Genomic DNA, 25198 nt, shown 5'->3' on the forward strand with positions numbered 1-25198 from the left:
AACTGTACAATTACCTTTTTTTATATAAAAGTCAAATATTGCTCTTTGTCATGAATTCCCTCTTCATGAACTTAAACTGATATGTGTCTGCAATTGATGTTTATGTCTATAGTTTCACAATCCATATGAAAAAAGTATAAAACTGCTGTGTTTGCATGTATAATGTGTTTTTTTCTCTTGCACTTGGTGTAAGTATAAAAGTTATGAGGTGTCCTTTTTAAGTGTCTGTCTGTTACTTTGGAGAATGTGGTCCGGCTAAATGTGAAAGGATATTACTGCTAAATGACAAACTGTGATTTTAAAAATTCATTTAGCTACAATATCAGTATTTGCTCCTAGTAATACTTGTATAGCTTTGGACACAGAGTCTTTTTAATTGGCTCATTGTGTAATTATTTTGTCATTGTATTTTCAGGCAAAAAATTACATGTTTACTGAAAAGAAATTTGAGAAATAAGAGAACAGATATGAGAACACAAATTCCTAAGTTGACATTGCATGTAAATGTTACTTTATTATTGTTTCTGTAGTACTGTCTTTGTTAAAATTTAAATTTGGTACTGTAATTGTTGGTTTAAAAAATGTGTGGTATGTTTTTGACTAGTTGTCAGCTTTAACAGGTGGAATGGAATTATGACTTGCCCAAGCACAAAATAAAGTTATAATATTTAGGTATCTGAAGTCCTAGTTTCGTGTGTGAACTAAATTTCCTTACATGTTCTAAGGAAAGGGATAGATCGATCATTGTGTATTTGTGGGGAGGTGATGTGGGTATAAAAGCTCTAGGTACTAGTTTTATATATGATTGGTACAGAGGTTTATCAGAAATGTTCTGAATTTGTATAACAAATTTGGTCTACCTTCCCTACCCTCATAAGAGAAAATTTTAGCAGAAAGAAATTCTGCTAGCATAATTCCTCTCTGACCCATTATTGTAATTGTGATGTTTATAATGTTAAGTGCTTTATGCCTTATCTGTAGTAATGTGGCCTAGTTGGAAAGATTCAAGAAAACCCAGTTTCCTCACAGAGCACCCATTTCTCTCCCCCTCAAAAGAAATTTATTAAATGAAAAAATTATCCTTACCGAAACAGATGACCATGTTATTAAAAATAGAATTTCTCTTCCCTCGAGTCTAGCAGAGAGGAATCTAGATTGAGTCGCAGGACCATGTGTTCTGTGGCTGACACTGCAGGTGGCAGGAAGCCCATCTGTTTGTGTTCCTCCTCATGCTTTTTGTAGCTAGAATTCTTCGTGTTTCTGCACTCATCCTCAAGGATGTAGGCACTCAGTTTCGCTGTAGTATTTAAAAATTTTAGGGATAATATTGTAGCCTAAAAATCTCGTTTTGAGCGGCCCAGTCACTTGGGAGCAGTTTCCTAACCTGATCTTGTGTTCATCAGCAGAGAAGTTCACTGGTATGAACTTAAAGTGGTCCCTAGAATGGGGGAACATCTAAAAACTATTCTTTTAAAAGAGCTTTTATATCAAAATTCAGTCATAAAAACTGACTTTCTAGGAGAATAAAGTAGTTTTAGTCTTAAACCATACATTGGCAGATATATTAGTAGGCCTTTCATTTCTGTTGCATTAAAATAGGTCATTACTCATGATTTTACAGTCATTACTGATATGATGAGTATAATGAAACAGCAGTTATTAAATGCTATCACAATTTAAAGTTTGAGTTATATTCTCAAGTTCATTTAATATACCAGGTCATGGTTTGTAACTAAAATGAATAGTGGTGTTTGGTGTTCTGTTGCTTCTGTGTGATATTTACAAACTTGAGACCAGTTATGCAAGAATAAAACTAAGGAAAAATTATCTATTTTTTAAAGAAGTACAAAGTTAACATTAAATAAAATGTTACTCATCTTTAGCAATTTGAATTGTTTAAAGTTATGTGTACTAAAAAATTCATATGACTCTGAACTTTCTTGTGCTTTCCTGCTATTTAGATGCCCAGCCTACAGAGTCTGAGAAGGAAATTTATAATCAGGTGAATGTAGTATTAAAAGATGCAGAAGGTATCTTGGAGGACTTGCAGTCATATAGAGGAGCTGGCCATGAAATACGAGAGGTAAAGCATAAACATTTTCCAGTGAACTAAGATTTGCTCTGTCCCCTTTTTTAATCTCTGTTGCTTTCTATACTTTGGAATTCTATATTGCTTGTTGTGTGTTTTATTTAAAGGAACATCACTTGCATTATTTCAAAAGTGGTTGCAATATATATGAGTAAAAGGAAAACGGGTGTTTTACAAATATGTAATTTATATTAAAGACAATTTTATTTCCTTGATTGCTCTCCTTTATTTCCTGAAGTTTACTGTAGCCATTGGTACCCACTGGCACTTTTGCTTGGAGGGGAGAGAGCTTGACTTTCTTTGCCTTTTGGTCTTACCGTCTGCTTCCTGCTCCTGAGCTTCCTAGGGCAGCCCTGAAAGCACCCTGTGGGCGGGGCTCCCCTGGCTCTGGCTGATGACTAGACCCCGCGGAGCAGATGTTCGCTGTGGTCCCTCAGCTTGCTCGTCCCGGCCTCTGAACTTATCTAGGTGTCTTCCACTCATCTCTTTTTCCATTTCTTCTGGGGTTTTTTTGGTTTGTTTTCTTTTTTCCAGAAGAAGCTGTGTCTCTACTTCTTAACAAGGCTATCTTCTCTACCTATTCTCCTCTGGAACTTTGATTCTTTCTTCTCTGAATATGTCTGTTTTTCCTGTGTTCCTGACCTCTTCTCAGCGCACACACCTGCTCATGCCCAGCTGTCCCGGGCCTCTTCTTTCTCGCCGTGTTAGAAGGCATGGCCCGCACTCTGTCTTCGTCTCCCCCACCCTCTGTGTCTGTTGCTCCTCTTTGTAACGAGCAATGCACCGGCTGCCAAGGGTCATCTGTCGGGTTGACAGTCCCATCCCGTTTGGTTCCCTTACTGGCACCTGGAGCACTAGTGAAGGCAGAATTAAGTGCCAGCACCAGAACATGACAGTTCAAGGAATGCTTTGGACTCAGGGCCACAGGCCACAAGTTTGGGTGATTGACCGCATGTTTGCTATGAAGCAGGAGAGAGTTAAGTGATTCCATGGTTTCTGATTGAGCAGTTGGGATGTCTTGAATTGGGGGGAAGTATAGAAAATGCGGGCTCCAGCATGACCGGTGGTGGCGCAGTGGATCAAGTGTCGACCTGGAACCCTGAGGTCGCCAGTTCAAAGCCCTGGGCTTGCCCGGTCAAGGCTCATATGGGAGTTGATGCTTCCTGCTCCTCCCCCCTTCTCTTTCTCTCTCTCTCTCCCTCTCCCTCTCTCCTTTCTCTCTAAAAATGAATAAATAAAATCTAAAATTAAAAAATAAATCAGTAAGGATATTGATTTTAAAAAGAAAGAAAGAAAACGTGGGCTCCGTTCTTCACCTCACGTGACTGGGCTGCTTGCTCGAGTGTCTTGTGTACTTTCTTGCCTTTGTGTCTGGAATGTGCCCTTTATTTTCTCCTTTTCCTATTCAGTTCCTGCCCTTCCTTGAAACCCAGTGGTCTCAACCTCCCCTTTCTCCTTTGCCCTAGTACTTCGCACACATTTCTTTTATTGTCACCATCACTTAAGAAGAACCGTTGCTGTTTGATGAGTTTTCTCCCCCAGGGCACATCCAGCGTGAGGAGGCTGAGCCTGGTTCTGCCTGCTTTGTGTTGTCGGTGCCTGCACAGTGCTTTCTGAGCAGCTGGGAGCAGTCCAAGAAGAAATACAAGCACTTGAGACAAATCTCGCCAGTATCATTCATTAGCTTCAGTAAAACCTTAAGATTTTAGTTAAGGAAAGCATGTGACTATTTCTGTGAAATTCAAGATTTCTAAACATTTAAACATACTTTGAAAAATCAGCATTATGAAAGTAGAAGATTTAGATGATTAATAAGCAGGATTCTAATTTACTAACTGGTAAGGTATTCTTTCTCTACAGGTCATACCAGTTCACAGATCATTCTGAAATATTTCATGGTTTCTCCTTGTTAGTTATTAGTGCTACAGTTTATTTTAAATTGTTCATCAGTGTTATATTAGACTTCTTTCAAGTTTGTTTTATAATTGAATTCTTATCAACTGGTTACAGTTACATTCATGAACAATAAATAAAAAGTACCATTATCTATTTGATATTTGTAAAGGTGGAATTAGGGTTTTTTAAAAGCTTCCTAAGTAGAAGGGTTGATCTGCTTCTATGGGTGACGTTCGCTAGAGCACCTGATAATATGAGAATGAGCTGGTATTTAGAAAATCATTTTAAGATCCTTGCAAGAAAAGTTGAACAGGCTTCTCAAGAGAAAAAAAAACAAATTTAAAATTTTTATCTATATGCTCATTTCCTAAATAATAAAGAAAATAAACATATTTTTACTAGCTATAAAACATTGCTGAGATGGGTCTTGAGGCTGAAAGAGCTTTTCCTGTATAGCAGGATAATATCACAGTCCCTTGAAAGATTCATATGCATGTAATATGAAATAGATTGTTACCTGTTGTAATGTCAGATTTTTTTAAACATTAAAATATTTCTAGACGGTTACATAAATGGGATTTACTTGAAACTCCTGTTGTGTTTAAGCATCATTTAAAATTTTTTATATTAAAAAGTCAAGAAAATTTGAATGTAGTGGCAAGCTTATAAAGAAAATTGCTTGACAATATATATCCCATTTACTTAGTCCATAGGTAATTTTTTCAGAGAATCTTCTAAATTTATGTGGTTTCAATTTTATTTCACATTCTTGCCTTTTGGCTTTGTGTAGATAGAGTTAGAGTACTAGGGACTTGGGAAAACCTAAACGAGTCAGTACCTCCCGATAATGTTTCTAAGCCATCCCCACAGCCCTCCCTGGGCATGAGTTTCAGCTTTCAGATGGGGTGTTTCGCTTGCTTGAAGATGTCAGAGAATGCAAACCAGGTTGTTGAGAAAAGCATAAAGTTCCACAAAGAATTAAGAGCATCAATAAGCAAAAGAAAGATGAAAGTAAGAAAATATATTTCTTTGGGAAAATAAGCCTCTATTGAATAGATTTACAAAAGATTACCTAGTGGTTTAAAAGCCTGGGCATAGCACGAGGCACACGCACCGTATATTAGGGGCTCCAGATTGTGGTTTACTCTCTCCCCTTTCAGATTGGAAACTAGTTTTTACCTTCTGCAGAGAAACCTGACCAAACTTGGACTCCAGCCAAGTATTTTAGTTACAGGAAATAAGCAGGACAACTTCTGAATCACATATTTCAAGTCGATTTGGGTTGGGAAGAGTTTGGTATGTTTCTTAAAGCTAGTTTGTCCCTTAAAATTGGAATTATCGAAAGTTTCATACCTATTCCACAGATGGCATCGTGTTGTCTTTCTTTTTGGTTTCTTTTTATTCCGCTAAAACAATTCTTTGGCAAAGAACTACTAAGAAAGCCTGTCTGTGACATGGGATACTCTATAAAATGGTTTCTTTTTGTGGCTCTGAAAGGTCCCAAAGCGTAATATATTTAACAAACATCTACTGTGTCCTCTCTTATTCCATTATATCCGTATTCATTGCTAAGGTAACTAAAAGTTTTTATAGTAGGTTTAAGGTTCATGGAGTTGAGGAGGCCCACTCTCGGCTTTCCGGCGTCCATTATTCTGCATTTTATAGATATGCCAGTGTTTCTGATGTTAGCTGAATCTGTGTTTTAATGTAAAAACAATACTCTTCTTATTTTTAGAAATCTTAACTATTTTTTTCTTTGGACTCTGAAGGCCATCCAGCACCCAGCCGACGAGAAGTTACAAGAGAAAGCGTGGGGTGCTGTGGTCCCCCTAGTAGGCAAATTAAAGAAATTTTATGAATTTTCTCAGAGGTTAGGTAAGTTGAAAGTTTTGTAATTATGACTCTCCTAGTGAAAAAGACATCTATTGTAAGATTACAGTGTAAACCTAGGTCTTTATTAAAACCATTCTCTTCAACAAACTGATTTCTACAGGAAATCTGATTTCATTGGGGTCTAAAGGGTTCGAGCACGAGAAACCGCTTGGTAGGATTACTCTCCAGCTCCCCAGCAGATCCTTTCCCCCGTAGAGGAACTAACCCACAGGCCTCTAGGTTGTTGAGATTGTGGTATTCTTAAAATCATTGCTGGTTCTGATGTTCATATATCTGAAACCTCACGTTGAGAACTAGGAAGCTAATGATATACCCAAAGTTTTCTATGAAGTTATTAAAACAAAAAGAATCTAAAACCATTTGCTTTTTCCCTTGCATGGGAAAAGTTATTGCAAGATCAGATTTGTGCCTTCAGTACTATGAGTAAACAAATTAGCATTGCGTTTTTTGGAGGAGATGGGTAAGATCGAGACATTTAGCTGCCCCTGTGATCTGAAAGATGTACATTGAAGGGCTGTTTTGTGTGAAACCGTGGACATGAAGAAGTTACAGATGTGTCAGAAATCTGAAACATTTAAATTTAAGTTCTTGACACGTTTTATAGTTTTGAATCTTATAAATGTTATGTATTTTAAATGAGTACTTGCAGTTTGGTAAGAACCATTCTATAAGATAGTCATAAGCTAAACTTAGACCTGAGCTATGATTTGTTTAGCCCATAGTTCTTAAAAATTCGTTAGATGCCAGGTTTAAAATTTGGTAATGTTTGTGTTTTGTTGTTTATAAGTCTCTCGCTATTTGATTTAAAAAATAGCTTAGAGCCTGACCGGTGGTGGCGCAGTGGGATAAAGCGTTGACCTGGAAGTGCTGAGGTCGCCGGCTCGAAACCCTGGGCTTGCCTGGTCAAGGCACATGGGAGTTGATGCTTCCAGTTCCTCCCCCATTCTCTCTCTCTGTCTCCCCCCCCCCCTCTCCCTCTCCTCTCTAAAAAAATAAATAAATAAAAAATAAATAAAAAAAAATAGCCTGGATACCAGTTGATGAATTGATCACCGGAGCTAAGTGACAGACCATCTCTGTGTTCATTTGGACATGTGCTTTCTAGTTTGCAATAGGTTCCTATTACTTCCTAGTTTTTTATACCTTGATTGTCATACTATTTTATATTAGGTACTTGGTCATTGGGGTTTGCAACTTCTGCTTTAAATTTGAAGTTCTCTTTTTTAAAAAAATGCCTGCTTTAAAAAAGTAAAGATAGTTGCTGTTTCTCCTTAGATGCAGTATACACTATTAAATGTAACAACAAATAAGACTTGAGATAGAAGTATCTTATAAATTATCCTTTTCTTACTAGAAACAAGAATTGTAATTTATTTTCCCAAGTACAACACTCTTTGCCTTTTGGCTGATTATCTACAGTCTGTGTAGCGTTATGGCCTCAGACCACTAGCCTTGGTCTTTTCATTCTGGTTATCTTGACTCCTTCAGATTTAGAGGGATTTTTTGTGCTGCTAGTTTCTGGCTGCATTTATAGTTGAATTGCTGTAGATGGTGCTCTGGTCCTCCTAAAGCTCATTTTGAACTCTTAACATTTGCCAGTAAAAAAAAATGATTGTGAAATAGGCAAAACCAGTCAGGCTTACGTGCTTCCTTATATTTAACTACTGGAATTAAATCAGGCTACTGGCATATGCTCCGTTATGGGTGCTCTGCTCCATTTCAGCAGCGGCTTAGTAATGCAGCTACACAACAGCAAAGAGCTGTTGGTTTCCTTGCTGTCATGTGGAAGCCTGGAGCCCTCATCATTGTACTCTTGGCGGCTTCTGTAACATTAAGGGCGAAGTATGAGTTTAGATCTGATGGCTTACTCATCTCTTGTTGAAGAACCTGGCTGGTAACATTTCCAGTTTTCTTCTTTCCCGGATGCATGTCCTTGCTTGCGTACGATAGGAACTCAGTGTTTGTTGAATGAATAAGTGATGCATTAATGAATACTCATATCTGCTTATCAAATATGTGTTGGGTATTTAGGAGGTGTAATAAATGAATTTTAGGCTTTGTTGGTATAGTGGCCTATGTTCAGATTCTGGTGTTTGCTGCTAATTATCTGAGTGGTCTTGGCCACGTCGTTTAAATTCTCTGAGCTTTAGTATCTATCATATCTGGACCCGCAGTGTGTTGAGTCCTCTGCTTTGTGTCCACAAAAGCTCTCTTGTCTCTTCTCTTCCGGCCTTGCTGTTGAGCCAGAGATGAGCTAAGCTCTGCAGACAGCATACGGAGCCCCATGCGGTTTCAGTGTCTTTCTGTCTCAGGGAGAGGGTAGCGGGGCCCTGATCTCTTGCTGGTTTGCATATTTATGGAGGGACAGGAAAGGGATTACTTGTCTAATTTGGAAGATACTAAGCTTTGTACCTTGGCGGCTTGGGAAGCATCCTGGTCTTGTCTGTCTTGGTCTGAGTACTTTCTGGTTGAGATGTAGCCTGAGGGAGGGTTACGTGATCAGAGAGTAGACAGACTTTCTCTCTCCTCAGTCTTTGTCCCTCCTGTTCCAGGGGCCACTTCCAGGGGTCGTAATGAGTGAGTGTATCCAATATGTTGACTCCTTTTCACTGGGCTGAATTTACCAAAATCTGTCGAAAGGTCCCAGAGTGCCCACAATGATCGTAGTCATGTCTCTTGGCTGTCTTTTTTTTTTTTTTTTTGGTGACAGAGACAGGAAGGGAGAGTGATGAGAAGCATCAGTTCTTCGTTGATTGCTTTCTCATATGTGCCTTGATGGGGAGCTCCAGCAGAGCGAGTGACCCTTGCTCAAGCCAGCGACCTCACGCTCAAGCTGGATGAGCCTGCGCTCAGGCGGGCAACTTCGGGGTGTCAAACCTGGGTCCTCTGCCTCCTAGTCCGACGCTCTATCCACTGTGCCACCGCCTGGTCAGGCTCTTAGCTGTCTTAAATCCCCCCAGAGCCATCCTTTGGGTTCTCTGATGATTCGATGACTGGTCTTTGATAGTGGGTGGATGGTGAGTGTGAACGGCCCTGGTCTGGTCTCTCCAGGGAACTTTCTTAGAGCCTTCCCTTCCTCGGCATCCGAGCATTTCCCCTTTGTGTTCCTTTTATTTTTCCTAGTCTCTTTCTTACAATCTTCTTACATAGCTTTGGCTTCTGGTCTGGTTTACCAACTAAAAGAATTATAATGGTGTGGTGTTGTTTCAGGACCCTCATCGGAGACCAATCCCTGTGTCATTTCCTTTGGCCTCCCTTGCTTGCCATCAGCTAGACTGGCCCACCTTCTGGAATCCTCTGTCTTTGATTCTCCTCCTGGCACTGGGTGTTTAGGCCAGTAGGACTCTTGTGTCAGCAGAGGAACCCAAAGTGAGAGGTGATCTAGCTGCTGCAAAGGCAGATAAGCAACCTTAGCATCTCGAGTACCCTTTTACAGTAGATCTGTCATTGAGAGCGTCAGCCATCCCTGGACGGAAGGTCTCAAAGTTCATTGGCCATCCCAGCTCAGCCAAGTGACCTGAGTCCAGGCCTAGTGGGGGAGGTCTCTTATTCCCCCAATGATAGAGTGCTTTGAGTGCTGAAATTAACCCAGATACTTGATAAAATCTAAGAAATGCAAAATGTTTTGATAACAGTCCTGTTTTGTAACAGTGTATGTGCGTGCGTGTGTGTTTGTGTGTGTGTGTGTATGTGTGTGTGTGAATGGTTTTTCCAGTTCTCATCTCTCTCAAACTTGGCTCTCCACTTAACATTAACGTTGACACATAGAACAAGTCTTGGGAAATATAAACCATTTTTTAAAGTAGCCAGAAAAGTGTTATTCCTTTTAATTGATTTTCATACCCACGCCCAGCTCGATGAAGTGGAGAGTTTAAATGCTAATCAGATGGTACCCCTCCCCCACTTACTAGTTTATCTGGAGATGCGAGGGACAGCGGGCCAGGACACTTCACATGGCACACACGTTCTGTGCGTATAGGTTCAGTCTGGGGTCATTCTCCTCCATGCGCTCTGTCCACCGTATTGGTCTTACAGCTGCTGTGTCAGCTCTGGCTCCCTGCCCTGTCTGCAAAGTCTTCCTCATCCTTAGGGGACACTCCAGTCTCAGCCTTGGTGTCCCTTACTCAGGGAAGTCTTTTTCTGAGCCTTCAATGAGGTGAGCTTCCATTTTTATACCTTTTCATTATACCAGGTATTTCTTCTTAACACACATCACAGCTGTAATGATTTCTCTTTCTTCTCGCTGTATAATCAGGGGCCAGGTGGCCGTAGGTCTACCTTCATCTGTTTCCCCGGTGCCTGGTACACAGTAGGTAGTCAGTATGTTTTGGGGTTTTTTTACAATATTTTTTTCTGATATACATAGGTTATTTTATTTGTTTATTTTTTACAGAGACAGAGAGAGGGATAGATAGGGACAGACAGAACGGAGAGAAATGAGAAGTATCAAAAATCAGTTTTTTGTTGCGACATCTTAGTTGTTCATTGATTGCTTTCTCATATGTGCCTTGACTGCGGGCCTTCAGCGGACCGAGTAACCCCTTGCTCGAGCCAGCGACCTTGAGTCCAAGCTGGTGAGCATTTTTTGCTCAAACCAGATGAGCCTGCACTCAAGCTGGCGACTTTGGGGTCTCGAACCTGTGTCCTCTGCATTTCAGTCTAACGCTCCATCCACTGCGCCACCGTCCAGTTAGGCTCAGTATGTTTTTTGACTTAGTGTGACAGGATATTAGTTACCATTTGGCATTATTGTGTGGATGACAAATGTCTGTGTAGTGTCTAGTGCGATACCTGGCACATAATAGATGCATAAGAAGTACCTAGGATTGGTAGTAATCAGCCCATTAACATTTTACAAGGTTACAGGAGGTGAGGCAGAATGTTGCTTTATTTGAGAGACAGGTTATTATGTAGAAAGAATAGGGCTGTAGAGTCAGAAACACTGGCATTTCCTAGCTGCACCCTTGCAGGTCTGATCTCTTTGAAACTCAGTTTACCCATCTGTAATACCCATGTCACGACTGATGGTGAAAGTTAAGTAGAGACTAGGTTAAGCTCACAGTGTGAATGTAGGTGTATAATTAGGTCTCAATCAATAGTAGAGCTGGTATATTTTAGGTTAAGGTTTGATGATCTGACATAAATTTACTATCAATAAATATTTGTTTATTAATCTGAAACTTATTAAATCATATCACCATCGAACTGTAAGCTTTTTCTCTGAATTGAATCTAGCATTGTTTTCTGATTCTGTAATCTGTAATTGAATTAGTTTGACTTCTCTTTTTTTTTAATGAAATATCACTTTCCATTTTTTTTTTTTTTGTATTTTTCTGAAGCTGAAAATGGGGAGAGATAGTCAGACAGACTCCCGCATGCGCCCGACTGGGATCCACCCGGCACGCCCACCAGGGGCGACGCTCTGCCCACCAGGGGGCGATGCTCTGCCCCTCCGGGACGTCGCTCTGCCGCGACCAGAGCCACTCTAGCGCCTGGGGCAGAGGCCAAGGAGCCATCCCCAGCGCCCGGGCCAACTTTGCTCCAATGGAGCCTTGGCTGCGGGAGGGGAAGAGAGAGACAGAGAGGAAGGAGGGGGAGAGGGTGGAGAAGCACATGGGCGCTTCTCCTATGTGCCCTGGCCGGGAATCGAACCTGGGTCCCCCGCACGCCAGGCCGACGCTCTACCGCTGAGCCAACCGGCCAGGGCCTATTTCCATTTTTAAGCACAGCATTTATTAGCTTGGCTTTCCAAAAGTAATACTTATTTTAAAGGGCACATTTTACTTATATAATGAGTTAGAATATTTATAGATCATCCTGAGATGCCAAATTTTTACAAAACTCAGAAAGCTAATTATTCAACCAAATATTTTCTTTTAATAACTGCAAGAAAGCAGTCTCTGTTTATGAATAAACAGCACATTCAAAGTATGAGGTGCGAATCATTCATGTATAGGTGTACACAGATTTGACAGTGGACACGGCACTGATACAGAAGTTCCTTAATTGTAGGTGACACAACCCTTTCATAAAAATCAGCACCATGGAGTGGTAACTGGCGTATAAAATGTGGCCTTCGATCCTGGTTTAATTCATCTTACACTTTGCATTATTTTGAATTTGGGTTTATAGAATTGCAAAATTGAATTAGTCTTTTTAAGGTTTTTATTCTATTAACAATATTAGTTTGAGTGATTATGCTTAGATAATCTGGATTTTAAAGAATACTTTTATGGGAATTGAAATCATGAATTTATAAATTGTTACTTTCTAGTTAACAGATATCAGGGGATACAAACAACATTTTAATCTTTTCTTTTCCTTAGAAGCAGCATTAAGAGGTCTTCTGGGAGCCCTGACAAGCACGCCATACTCCCCCACCCAGCATCTAGAGCGAGAGCAGGCTCTTGCTAAGCAGTTTGCAGAAATTCTTCATTTCACACTCCGGTTTGATGAACTCAAGGTAGGCTTTCCTGCTCGACTTGACTGTGTGAGAATCATGAGCCTCAGTGACCACTGAGTGGGAATGCCTGGAGACCTGGCTGAGATGTGTAAATGATGCCTGGTGGTCCTTAGCAAATATGGAAAACTGGGTTTAAAAATTACAGAAGGTCTTGCCTGACCTCTGGTGGTTCAGTGCACCGAGTGTCGACCTGGAACACTGAGGTCGCCAGTTGGAAACCCTGGGCTTGCTCTATTAAGTCACATACAAGAAGCAATCAATGAACAACTGAAGTGAGGAACTATGATCTCATTCTCTTTGTCTCTCTCTAAAATCAATAAATCTTTTGATATATGCATAGCAAATCACCCAGTATTCAGTCTGCATTTAACTTCATTTAAAAACTATCTCTGAAACAATAATATTGACATTTTCTAATATTTTTTCCCTTTTCTGTTCACTCCCAGTTTATTCTCCACTTTCTTTTATATAAAAATGTTAAAATACCACCCCCGTCAATTTTTCTCCCTCCCTACCTACTGCCCCCTGTTGTTAGAAGGAGAGTCCATAGAAACAGTGATCAGATCCCTGGGAGACCTGGTCCGCGTTCGGCCTGTCCCGGCAGCCAGGTGCGAGGCAGGTCGGACGGCTCCGGGCCGCGGGTACCTACCTGGTCTAGGAAGTGGACAAGTGGGATGCCTAACGTCAGCGTTTTATGATTGCGTCTTAGATGGCTGTTCTCTTTTATTAACACTTTGGGCATGAATGACTTACATGTCCAATTGTAGTCTGTGTGAAGATTGTCCTACAGACCGTGTATGCGTACTTTTATTGTAATTCTGAAACAAGAGCCTAAGCATTTTTTCTTGTGTTTGTGTATTTGGAAATACTATTTTTTGACAACCTTTTAGTATATTACATGAAATTATTGAAAAGAACAATAAAAATATACTGACGATGACTAAAAAGCCATCAGTACAGTGTGTTATTTTCCCTCAAGGACCGAGTACAGTGGTAACATAATTGAAGTACAGAAAGTCACTTGGTGGTGATAGTGGTTTCAGTTACCATATTTCCCCATGTATAAGATGTACCCCTTTCCAAAAATGTCTCAGGTCTAAAAACTGGATGTGTCTTACGCAGTGGCTTTAGACTTTTTTTAACTTATATTTCTCACTTTTTGTGCTTGTTTTGCACTCATTGTTGCAGTGATTGGTCGTCAGAGAGGACAAGCTAATGGATGGGAGTTTTGACAGTGATGAGGAGTTGTATGAATTTCATGATGGATAAAACTTGAGTTCAATAACTTTATGTCATACATTTTTTTCAAATATCAGGCCCCAAATTTAAGGCGTGTCTTATACATGGGAGTGTCTTATACATGGGGAAATATGGTATCAAAATGTTATCACACATTGGGAATGTTACTCAGCTAGTTAAAACTGTATTTAGGTCTTTCTCTTAATTTTTGCATCGTCGTTTGGTACATAATACATTTTCCTTTCCTCAATGTCTTTAGATGACAAACCCCGCCATACAGAACGACTTCAGCTACTACAGAAGGACACTGAGTCGTATGAGGATTAATAATGTTCCAGTAAGTTAACACGGTGCAGAGGGGTGTGGTGATAACTCATCTCTCAGTGTGTTCTGTTTGTTCTTTTATCTGTTCACTCATCTGCTCATTCAGTCTGATAGTTAAAGCCAGTAATTAAGTTGATAACTATGGGCCACCACAGCTGTGGGAAGACAGAGCAAAAGGCAACAGACCATGTGGTGTTTACCTTTTCCCCTTAAATTCCTATGACTACTTTAGTAAAATTATTTTTTGTCTAGATAGCATTGATAGTTACCAGATAGATTGCTCTATGTGTACTCGTTTTAATGGCATAACAGTTTGTGAGTGAGTAGTTTTGAGTGTTCTGTCCCCATATTCTTAGAACAGAAGACCCCTGGGATGGGAGAAAGACTAATGGTGACAGGGGCGGAGAGTGGGCCTTGGCCTTGGAGCACGCCTGTGCCCGACCGCTTGAGAAGGGGCTTCTCTGCCTGGTCCTTGGCTGGCAGAGCGCCTCTTCTGGCTTCTGTAGGCTTGTCAGCCTCTTGACTTCTCTCTGAAGCTCTTTCATTTGTCTCCCTCCAAGGAGCCCAATACCATAAGTAAAACATGATATGTGCAGAAAATGTTATCTTTTTCTTTAGGTATTTTGAGGGCCTCCATTGTGTGGGAAGAGTCATTTCCAGGATTAGGCCCAGATGGTTTAATAAAGAAATACTATATAAGGTTGGAAAGAGGCTGAGTGGTGTGCCAGGCTAAAAAATACCAAAGGAGATCCTCGTTTCTTTCACTGAGTGACTGTTTTATGACATGGTTGCTCCTAAGACGGGCCCTGGGGCGGAGGCAAGAGTTCCTTTCCAAGGAGCATCTTTTCTTTGCATTGACCAGATTCTGTGTGGTCTAATTCCCGCCTCGGCTGGATTCTGTGTGGTCTAGTTCCCGCCTCGGCTGGATTCTGTGTGGTCTAATTCCCGCCTGGGCTGGATTCTGTGTGGTCTATTTCCCGCCTCGGCTGGATTCTGTGTGGTCTAATTCCTGCCTCGGCTGGATTCTGTGTGGTCTAGTTCCTGCCTCGGCTGGATTCTGTGTGGTCTAGTTCCTGCCTCGGCTGGATTCTGTGTGGTCTAGTTCCTGCCTCGGCTGGATTCTGTGTGGTCTAATTCCTGCCTCGGCTGGATTCTGTGTGGTCTAGTTCCTGCCAAGACCGGCCTTATCATCGGTCTACTTCATACCCACCACGTAAAATAAAATAAAAGCAAAACTCAATTCCTTAAGTCTGTCATCCTTCCATCACTCAGGGCCAAGCACATCAAAGTCACCGTGTACCGCCTTTCACAGTCAGTAATTATGAAATCCAGTCCTTGTCACATGTAGGGTCTGAGGCCTCTTCCCTGCCTTATCCGTTGTTACCTCTGTCCCGTCCTCTCTCTGGTGATTGTCCTATAGCAGTGGAACTCATTTTGTGACCGATAGTCTGTCTTTTTGGTACAATCTGCCCATCATCAGTTAATTTTCTTTAGAAAGTTGACTTCGTTGTCATTTTCCCTAACACTTGAATTGTTTCTCCACCACAGACAGAAGGTCTGAAGCAGCGTTTAAGGCCCTCTGCAGTCTGACCCCCACATCTGCCCAGCCTTGTCTGTCACGAGTTGCTGCCCCTTATTACACTGACTGCATTGAGTTACATGGACTCACTCTTCCAAGCCATTAGAAAGCATGCTCTTGCCCTCCACTGACCGGGGCCCTGCCCCTCATCGCTGCGGAAGCCTAACTTCCCGAGTCTGTTCTCATTGCTCCTTGTCTGCTTCGTCTTTCTCAGCTCCATCTGCCATGGTCCCCTCTTCACATGTTATTGTGGGTGCTGTGTGCTCCTGGTGGGGGCAGGGTGCAAGGTCACCGGCGTCTTTCTGTCTTCCTTAGCTTTAGAGTCCTCCCTGTACACAGAAGGCACGCCGTTACATTTTATTTCATCACTTAATGTTTAAAATACAGGGTGGGCAGAAGCAGTTTTAATTGTTCATATAAAAAAATACAATAATAAATAATAATATAAGAATAAACTCTGTTTTATGTACTCAGAACTATAAACCTGCTTTTGCCCCACCCACCCTATATTTTTAAAGAAGTTATCTTTTTAAAAATAAATTACTTAGTATATTTTATAGTCTTTCTATTTGTGAAGATTACTTGAGGTTCTATCTTATAATTTAAGAGTACTTATTACATTAATTTAGCAAGCATTAGTGAGAACAGGCAGTCGGCCTAATTCATATTTTCTAATTGATGAACTGATACCAGGCGCTCTTATTCTCCACACAGGCAGAGGGAGAGAACGAGGTAAACAATGAACTGGCAAACCGAATGTCTCTGTTCTATGCCGAGGCGACGCCCATGCTGAAAACCTTGAGCGATGCCACAACGAAGTTTGTATCAGAGGTAAGAGTGGCCGAGGGAGCTGTGTGCATTGCTGCTCTCCGCCTGTCTGCAGACTGGTGCTCGCAGGAGCCCGTGACCTTAAAATGAACCACCGTCTCTAAGCTGCTAGACCCCCAGGTGTGTGCACTGAGTGTGTCCCCTTCCGGGAGGCCCACGTGTGCCCGCCTGTTTGCAGTCTCCCTCTGGGTGTACAGTCCACCCCTTAACAGTGTGGTGACCAGACCAGTGTTGATTTTCCCCCCAACCCTGCCCTCTCCAGTCCCGCCTGCCTCAGGGAATATACCACCGGACAGGCACCCCTCGTGTGTCAGGCTTCACTTGACTGCGCTTCCCAGTGGTGCACTTTTTACAAGCTGGAGGCAAGACCGTCCGCCAACCCAAAGAGGAGGCCTCGCCTTGCTGCAGCTGACTGGCCCACCCTGCAGCGTCTCCGAGGGCTGCCTGCACAGCAGTGCCTCACGCCGGTTGTCCTGAATTCCTGGTCTTGCCCCCCCACCCCACCCCACCAGCAGTCTTTTTGGCTCTCTCTCTCATATACGCTGATTGAGAACGGGACTCCTCTCTCGCTCCCTTTCCAGATGAGTGCGGCACCCTCTCCCCTGGGTTATGGCGTTCACGTTCTGACTGTTCTTTCACTCCTGCCCCGCTAGTCCTTTCTCTGGGAACAGGCCAGTAAGCTTCTTAAAACAAACCACACTCCCTTCCCTCTGCTTGGACTGTTTCCAGTGACACCCGCGCCGTCGGGCTGACGTCCACCGGCCGCGTGGCCCGCGAGCCTGCCCGTGTGCCAGCGCCTCGCAGGAGAGGCGTCTTGGCTGGCTGGCTGTGGCTGTGGCCCAGCGCTCAGACCCGCACCTAGAATCCAGGGCAGTTTTTACAAAACTTAGAGTGGGAACCAATTTCAAAGTTGCTAATTTTTCATGGTATGCTGGGTTTAAAATTCCTTACCTGCTGTTTGTCACTTTTTCCCTTCTTGTTCTCTGTGCCCTTTACAGAACAAGAATTTGCCGATAGAAAACACCACAGACTGCCTGAGCACCATGGCCAGCGTGTGCCGAGTCATGCTGGAGACGCCGTGAGTGTCCCGGCCCTCCTCTGGAGGGGGTTGTCCAGAGAGCAGGGGGCACATGTGGAAGGTGGAAATTAGCTGTCTCCCAGCTGACCAACGTTAATATGCGAACAGAATTAAAATAACTTGGCCGCTTAAAGGCACTCCTGCGTCCGTGTGCAGTCCAGTGGATGTCAGGTGCCTCCAACCCACCGGACTAACTCAGGCTCTTGCGGGGCAGGCGGGCGGGGAGAGATGTAAAGCTCTCTGGTTTTGCTTTTCATGAACATTCTATCTCCCCGTTCAGCAGAGAACCCCACCTTCCTCTGCTGGTCCCTCTCTCTCTGTGTTAGTGCTCAGGTTGCGTTTTCTGAGCACTTGTCCGGATGCCGTTCTGGGTTTCTCGGCTCTCTCAGCCCTTCGTGGCATGTGCCAGTGTTGTCCGGCTGGGTTAGCCCATCCCAGGCAGAAAGAATCCATGCTAGGTTCCTGAATAATAACTGGTTTCTGTAGATAACTCATTTCTGTGGAGCTTTTGATTTTCCGAAGCATTAGTATGTACTCTGTCTAATTGGAAAACCTTGTGAGAGCGAGGCCTGGGAAGTGAAGGGGCCGGTGCCCAGCGACCCACCCCACACATGTGCCCGGATGTCTTCATCCTGGGTCTGGACGCTTTCTGCTATACCATACAGCCTTCTGTATGTACAAAACTCTTCTCTTCCCCAAATGAGAGAATAATATCGAATTTTAGAAAATTAAAATCCAGGAATGCAGTAATCTGTTCAGAGCAAGTAAACCCCTAAATGGCAGGCATACTGGCTATATTAAGATAGTGACTTTTTTCATCATTTTAGTGATAGTGGCCTTTACTAAGTACCTATTCCCAAACTTTTGCTTTGGGCTACTTTGGATTTCTCTAAAATTGTCTGCTCTCTGCCAGCAGAATGGGAAACTTATTAAGGTGCACGTAGAGATCATGAAACGTAAGTGCTGACTGGTCCGCACGCCCCATGTCTGGGAATCCCAGTGCATGGAAGAAGTGGGCTTCATGTTAGCATCCCTTTTAGAGGTTAGCAGTTACATCTTCCAACATCAACTTGAGAGTTGAATCAGCTCATTCATTAAAAAAAAATTTTTTTTTTTGTTAAGTGAGAGGCAGGGAGGCAGAGAGATAGACACCTGCATGCACCCTGACCGGGATCCACCCAGCAAGCCCCCTATGAGGCGTTGCTCTGCCCATCTGGGGCTGCTGCTCTGTTGCTTTGCAACTGAGCTATTTTTAGCACCTGAGGTGAAGCCATGGAGCCATCCTCAGTGCCTGGGGCAACTCTCTCAAACCCCTCAAGCCATGGCTGTGTGAGAGGAAGAGAGAAATAGAGAGAAGGGGAAGGGGAGGGGTGGAGAAGCAGATGGGTGCTTCTCCTGTGTGCCCTCACCGAGAATTGAACCCGGGACTTCCACATGCTTGGCTGATGCTCTACCACTGAGCCAGCCAGCCAGGGCCCAGCTCATTCATTTGTGATGTGTCTTACCTATTCATATGTTTTCTGTCCTCCAGGGAATACAGAAGCAGGTTTACAAATGAGGAGACAGTGTCATTCTGCTTGAGGGTGATGGTGGGCGTCATAATACTCTATGACCATGTACATCCAGTGGGAGCATTTGCCAAAACCTCAAAAATTGATGTAAGTGACATTGTTTTATATTATCCCCTTCAGGTTCCACAATTGAGCGTCATAGGCTTTCACTGCGGGAGCTGGCAGACGCACTGTCCCGGAGCTCAGGGTCAGCGTCTGTGGGCGCTGGGCTCGGCCTCCTCTGCCCGAGAGCGTTTCTCACAGCCTGTGTACAGGTGGCTAGACTGGTGTAGGGGGACCTCCCACTCATCAGCGGTCATTTGCGTATTGGGCAATATAAGTAATCAGACATAAGAAAAACAATTTTTATTGTATATTTTCCTTTCTATGACCAAAAGCCATTTCAAGCAAAAGATTGATTTCCAGATGTATGGGGTGTGGCAAAAGTAGGTTTATAGTTGTAAGTATGTGAAACAGAGTTAATTCTTGTATTATTATGTATGAACTACTGAATGCTTTTCCATATGGCCACCTGTAAGCCTGTGTTTGGCCCGCCCGGACTGTGAAACGTCAGCCAAGGTGCTCCAGTGAGAAGTCGAAGGCTGCACGGTTCCCCGCCTCCTCCGCTCATCACAGCTTGTGGCTCTGGCCAGTGTTTTCTGTCTTGCAGTGTCTCTCACCCTTTCCCGTCTGTTCATCAGAACTAAAACCAGTGTTCGGTGAGACACGTCTCCCAGTCTCCCTTCCGCAGCTGGGCAGGCGCTAGGCAGTTCCTCTCTTACTGACGGCCTTCATTAGTGTCCGTCGTGCGGAAAGAGAAATGAGGCCCAGGAATTCTGCATTTCCTCTCCCACTTAACTGCAGAAACAGCGCTCAGGTGTAGGTGTTCTCTCCCCTGTGCTAGAGGGGAGTCTGAAGTTTCAGGCAATTAAGTAACATCATGCTGGTGAGCGGGGGAGGGGGATTTGAACCCATGTCTTCGTGGCTTCCAGAGCCTGTGGCTTTCCGCCCTGCTGGCTTTTCCACAGTAGTCAGGTCCTCTTCCTTATGCCATCCTCATTGACTTGTTCCCTTTCTTCACAGCCTGTTACAGGTCCCTACCGCCATCCCCATCAGGCGGCTTCTCCCAGCGTTCAAGGCCGTCTGTGAACTCCCCATAGGGGTTATTTCAGTTCTGCAAGATCTTCATAGCCCTTTGCATGTGGTGCACTTTATTACCTCTGGCGTGGCGGCCGCCCATCTGGAGAACTCCCCTTTTCCTTGCCAGTGTGTCTGTTTTATCCTTTAAAAGGCTGCTCAGCACACCCTTGCAAGGGGGTCTTCCCTCAGCTGACCCTGACTTTTCTCATTGGTATGGGTGGTGCTTCAGTCTGACTGATAAACTGAAAATAATAATACTTGGGTAGATTTTCTTTTCCTGTTTTAAGAATAACTACATTATCAGTGTGTGATTGCTTAGGAATTCTGTAGTTGTGGTGCTTGTTTAAGTATTATTATTGCAAGAGTGAATGATAGATGGGAAAAAAGATGTTTCACCTTTTCTGTTTCCTTTTCTTCTTAGATGAAAGGTTGTATCAAAGTTCTTAAGGACCAGCCTCCTAATAGTGTAGAAGGTCTTCTCAATGCTCTCAGGTGCGTATATGTACGTGAACGTACAGATCAGAAAAACACATAAGGAAGTGCTTCAGAGTGAATAGCACAAAGGCTGTGAATGCACGTGTGCCGTCAGAAATGTAAAGATCTCATTCTGCTCATTGATAATTTGCTTGAAATACTGGTTACTGTGTTTTTATAATGAGGTGTTTGTGTGTGTGTGTGTGGAATGAGAATAGCAGCTTTGTTTCTTTGCTAAAGTATTGGGCTTTCACCTCTGTTCCTCTCAAGGAAGAGGTTGCTTGCTTACAGTGTTAGCTGTAAATGAAGTCCAGAAAACATGAAATTAAAGAAAAAGAAATTGTGAGATCTCAGTGTTTAACCACTGTTAACATTTTGGTAAATATCCTTCCAGAGTTTTTTCTTTACATTTGTATATTGTCACAGCTCTATATAATAGTTACTTTTTTTTGTATAAAATACTTATCTTTTCAGCTTAGACTTACTTGTTTTAGATATGGAAGATCCTTAGGATGCTGGGCTTTTTCTCTCTCTCTCTCTTTTTTTGGCTTAAAACAATAGGAATGTATTCTTTCACAGTCCTGGAGTCTGGAAGCCCAAAGCCAGGGGGTCTGCTGACCGCCTCCTCCAGCGCCTGTGGTCAGCACTGGTGGCTGGAATAGTTAAATGAAGACCCTGGCACATTGTCACGGTGTGGCTGATCTAATCTCTGTCTTGCAGAGTTTTCCTGACATTAAAGATGATTGTCTCGTTACTTGATTTTTTTGTGTTTAAACACAAATATTACATGAACATAAAAATATCTCTGTGGTGACTGTTTGAGGCCACAAACATTTGTGCTTTCCATGGTGGTGCCCTCTGGCTCACAGACAGAATAAAGCGGGTTTTGCTCCGCATGTGCCCCACACAGTTTGTGGACAGTCTTCAGTCATACCTGGTACGTTACAAAGCAAAGTCTAGGCTGTGTCATTTAGCAGAGTGTCACCATCAAGTGATTTTATTAAGATTGGGAAGCTGTTTGCGCAGCAACTATCTGAGTAAAAGAGGTCCGTTCTAAATGAAGATCTGAACGACCTAGGGACATACTGTAACAAGAAAAAGCCCTTAAAATGTCGAGCTGTTTCAACCATATGCTTATCAAAACCTTTAGTTTTTGGAATTTTTTCCTCTGGAGGTTTTTCATTGATTTTACCAATATTTGCAGTTTTGTGCAAAAAGTGTCTCCCACTTGGTCCCTTCCTGAAGACTCCCTGTGTCCCAGGTGGCCAGGTTTGTCCCCCGAGTGCTTTCTTTCTGAGGGGGGAGACTCCTGAGCCAGCGCCAGGCACCCCCTTTTTAACCAGTAAGAGTTCATGAAGGCTCAGAGGATTGGGTATTATTTCTGTACCTCGAAGGGATTGTGCTTCAGTCATTTTATAACGCAGTTTACTTGTACTTTTCAGCATTTAAAGTTAGCTCAGTCTCTTGGACTTGAGAGTCAGGGCAAAGGCAGGCAGAGGCGGGGGGCGGCAGTGGCCAGTGGCCGGGGGCAAGGTGCAGCCGGTCCGGAGCACCGGCTGGTTGTCTGTGTGAGGGAGGGGTGAGCAGGGCACCGCGGCGGCCGGAGCAGCGGCCTCTTTCTTTCCAGGTAGGTAATGGGGAGTGGAGAAGAGAACTTTTTTCTCAGTGAGCGTGTCTTCAGTTTTCTTTACTTTCCCACACACAGGTTTGTAAGGGTGTCGGTGTAGTGGTGTATTGCTGTTGTTACATCACTGACTTTATACTGCAGTTTCATATTTATGACTATTTCATCTTTCCCGTGGCTCTGCAGGGTAGGTGGTGGGTGTCTTCATTGTATAAAGAAACACCTTCAGGTCTTGAGAGACTAGAGGGTTACCTACTACTCAGTGTCGGAACTATGCAGCGTGCTGTGTCATTGGGCCTTAGGTCAGCGGCGTGACTGAACGTTAGTGTGCTTTGGAATCACCTGGTGGGTAGGAGCATGCAGATAGGTCCCCAGGCCACCACCTCCAGGGAGCCTCTTCATGAGGTCTTTGTTTCGGGAACAAAGCCCTCAGCAGATGTAGATGACGTGGTTCTTTGGGGAGGAGCGCTCCCCGTACGTCAGCCTGGCCCCGCTGTGCTTCTCGCTTCTGGGAGCCGAGATGAAGAAAGGGCTTCGTCCACACGGAAATGCTGTGCCCATGCTCGTCTTTACACCTGCACACAGTGCAGCACATTTATGTTGAATCATTTTCTTTTTCAGGAAATAACTAATTAATGTATTAGATATGCTCACTCCTGCTTCCTCAGATAGTTTTTTTTAGAGCCAATAGTATCAATAAATAACCAAAAACATTTAAAGGGAGAATAATTATACACAGAGAGGTATGTTCCTTATTTTGAATGCTTTTCTGTAGTAATTATATAGTTCCTTCAGCTTACAGTGATTAAGAGAAAATGATATGTCATGTCCGCATTTTATGGGTGGAGAAATAGAACCAGATGCCTCTGCTCATACAAGAGAAAGAAAGCTGGACTGGGAGTCACAGTTCAGGGCTAGATAATTGCCTTCTTCGTTAGGTTCAGGAGTGAAGGGAGCCCTGTTCGGGTAGCTCAGCTGGTTGGAGCATTGTCCTGATCCTCAGGGTTGTGGGTTCGAGTCCCAGTAGGACACATACAAGAATCAACCACAAGTACATAAATCAGTGGAACAACAAGTCAGTGTTTCTTTCTCCTCTCTTTCTAAAAAAAAATTAATAAATATTTTTTAAAAAGAGTACAGGTAAAAGTTGCTTCTCTTCAGTAGCAAAGTCCTATGCACTTGGAGAAAGAGTTTGTGCACAGAGTGAAGAAATACCGTGCACGTTCACACCTTATTATCGTGTACTCTAGATGTTATGGCCTTTTCTTGATAAAACAGTGTGGTGATGCAACACCCCTCTGGGCTAGTCTGTCCACGGTCGGTCTCTGTCGGCGCTGAGGATGCTGGGAGCTCATGATCGCACCCTCAGCCAGAGTGAGCCTGGGTTTGGGGAGAAGGCACTCACAACTCTTGGAGTGTCGCAGTACATGCTGCGTAGTATATTTTCAACTGCTGTGCAGCAGAAATTTTGTTGTGTACATTACTTGGCTGTTTCCATTATCAGGTTGGATAAGGCAGTGGTCGGCAAACTCATTCATCACCAGAGCCAAATATCAACAGTACAACAATTGAAATTTCTTTTGAGAGCCAAATGTTTTAAACTTAAACTATATAGGTAGGTACATTCCTTATCGAGGTAGTGCCTGCACGTGGTATTTTGTGGAAGAGCCACACTCAAGGGGCCAAAGAGCCACATGTGGCTTGCGAGCTGCAGTTTGCCGACCACTGGGATAAGGGAAAGGGAGAATTCTTATTTCCTGGCGCCAATAGGATTATGTGTAAGTTCTATAATGCTTTATATGGCCCCGGGAAATAAAACAGATGCTACATCGCCTATCACTTAGTGTAAATACTCCTTTATGGATTTTTCTTTCAGCTGGGTGCTTCCCTTCTTATCTTTCTAACGTGCAAGTGCTAATTGAGCACCTGTTATGTGCGGAGCACTTTGTTGTCTGTCCGGTGATAGGAGAACAATTTGGAAGTGAAATTGTAGAGAGTTGAAGTAAAATTTTAGAGAGTTTATCAGCATATATTTGTCTCTTCACCCCTGTAAGCATTTATGTCAGTCCAGATAGTTCTTCAGTTTTTAAATTGATTTGAACGAACCTAGCAAGAATGGAGGTTAAGGCCGCGAGAGCCGAGCAGGCCGAGTGCTGGGCTGGGACGGCCTGTGTCTGAGAGGGGAGTATCTTGCCAGCGTTCAGCTTGTCATGATCATAGAGCCTGATGCAGATCGTGTTTGCTGTTTCATTTCCTCAAACTGGTGTTTTTTCACGTCTAGGTACACAACGAAACATTTGAATGATGAGACTACCTCCAAGCAAATCAAATCCATGCTGCAATGACACTTCCCGGCCGAGCACCTGGTGTCAGCGGAAGAGCACCCCGCAGTGACTGGGGACGCAGTTTTTAGTGATTGCAATTACTCTCATTTACTCCGGCTTTTTATTTCTTTCCTCTGTTCCTCTTCCTTCTTTTTTAATCATGTTCTTGTTCTGAAGACTTCTTTTCTGTGCCAAAATCAGTAAAGTTCCACCCTGGAGGGACGTAGCCTCTCCCACCGGCCACCTAAGGCAGCTAATCATGCATTGCATTGGGGTCTCTACTGAGAACAATTCTGTGACTTGAACTAAATATTTTTAAATGTGGATTTTTTTTGAAAACTAATATTTAATATTGCTTCTCCTGCATGGCAACATTGCCTATTCTGCTATTTAAAAACCCTCGGTGACTTTATTTTCTACTGCCGCCTTTTTCCTGTGCAGCCACAATGGAAAGGTTTAAATTAACTGTGTTGTACAAATGGTACCCAACACAGACTTTTTTTAAATTAGTCAGACTTTTGTTTAAAGTTTTAAGTTTGCATTTTGACTTTTTTTGTAAGGATGTATGTTGTGTGTTTAACATTTATTAACTAACGTTAAAAACTGTGATGTGTGCGTAGAGTATTACGTATGCATGTTCATGTTTAAAGAATGGCTGTTGGTAAAATAAAAATCAGCTTTCATTTTTCTAAATGTG

The 25198-nt window shown here is 43.0% G+C and overlaps 1 protein-coding gene across 13 annotated transcripts in view; it reads left to right on the forward strand.

The window, feature by feature from the left end:
* Nucleotides 1–25198, forward strand: part of CYRIB (CYFIP related Rac1 interactor B) — a 149752-nt gene extending 124554 nt beyond the window's left edge. For 11 of the 13 annotated variants that reach the window (XM_066265658.1, XM_066265653.1, XM_066265651.1 and 8 more), the window contains 9 exons: nt 1962–2083; nt 5755–5860; nt 12205–12341; nt 13840–13917; nt 16198–16314; nt 17310–17389; nt 18921–19047; nt 20501–20571; nt 24459–25198. In XM_066265658.1, the coding sequence (XP_066121755.1) occupies nt 1962–2083; nt 5755–5860; nt 12205–12341; nt 13840–13917; nt 16198–16314; nt 17310–17389; nt 18921–19047; nt 20501–20571; nt 24459–24522 (902 nt within the window). In that variant the 3' untranslated portion in view covers nt 24523–25198. The remainder of the gene's footprint in view (nt 1–1961; nt 2084–5754; nt 5861–12204; nt 12342–13839; nt 13918–16197; nt 16315–17309; nt 17390–18920; nt 19048–20500; nt 20572–24458) is intronic. The other 2 variants (XM_066265662.1, XM_066265661.1) reach the window with 1 other exon arrangement.

The sequence above is a fragment of the Saccopteryx bilineata genome, chromosome 3, assembly GCF_036850765.1.
Source record: "Saccopteryx bilineata isolate mSacBil1 chromosome 3, mSacBil1_pri_phased_curated, whole genome shotgun sequence".
Taxonomy (NCBI): Eukaryota; Metazoa; Chordata; class Mammalia; order Chiroptera; family Emballonuridae; genus Saccopteryx; species Saccopteryx bilineata.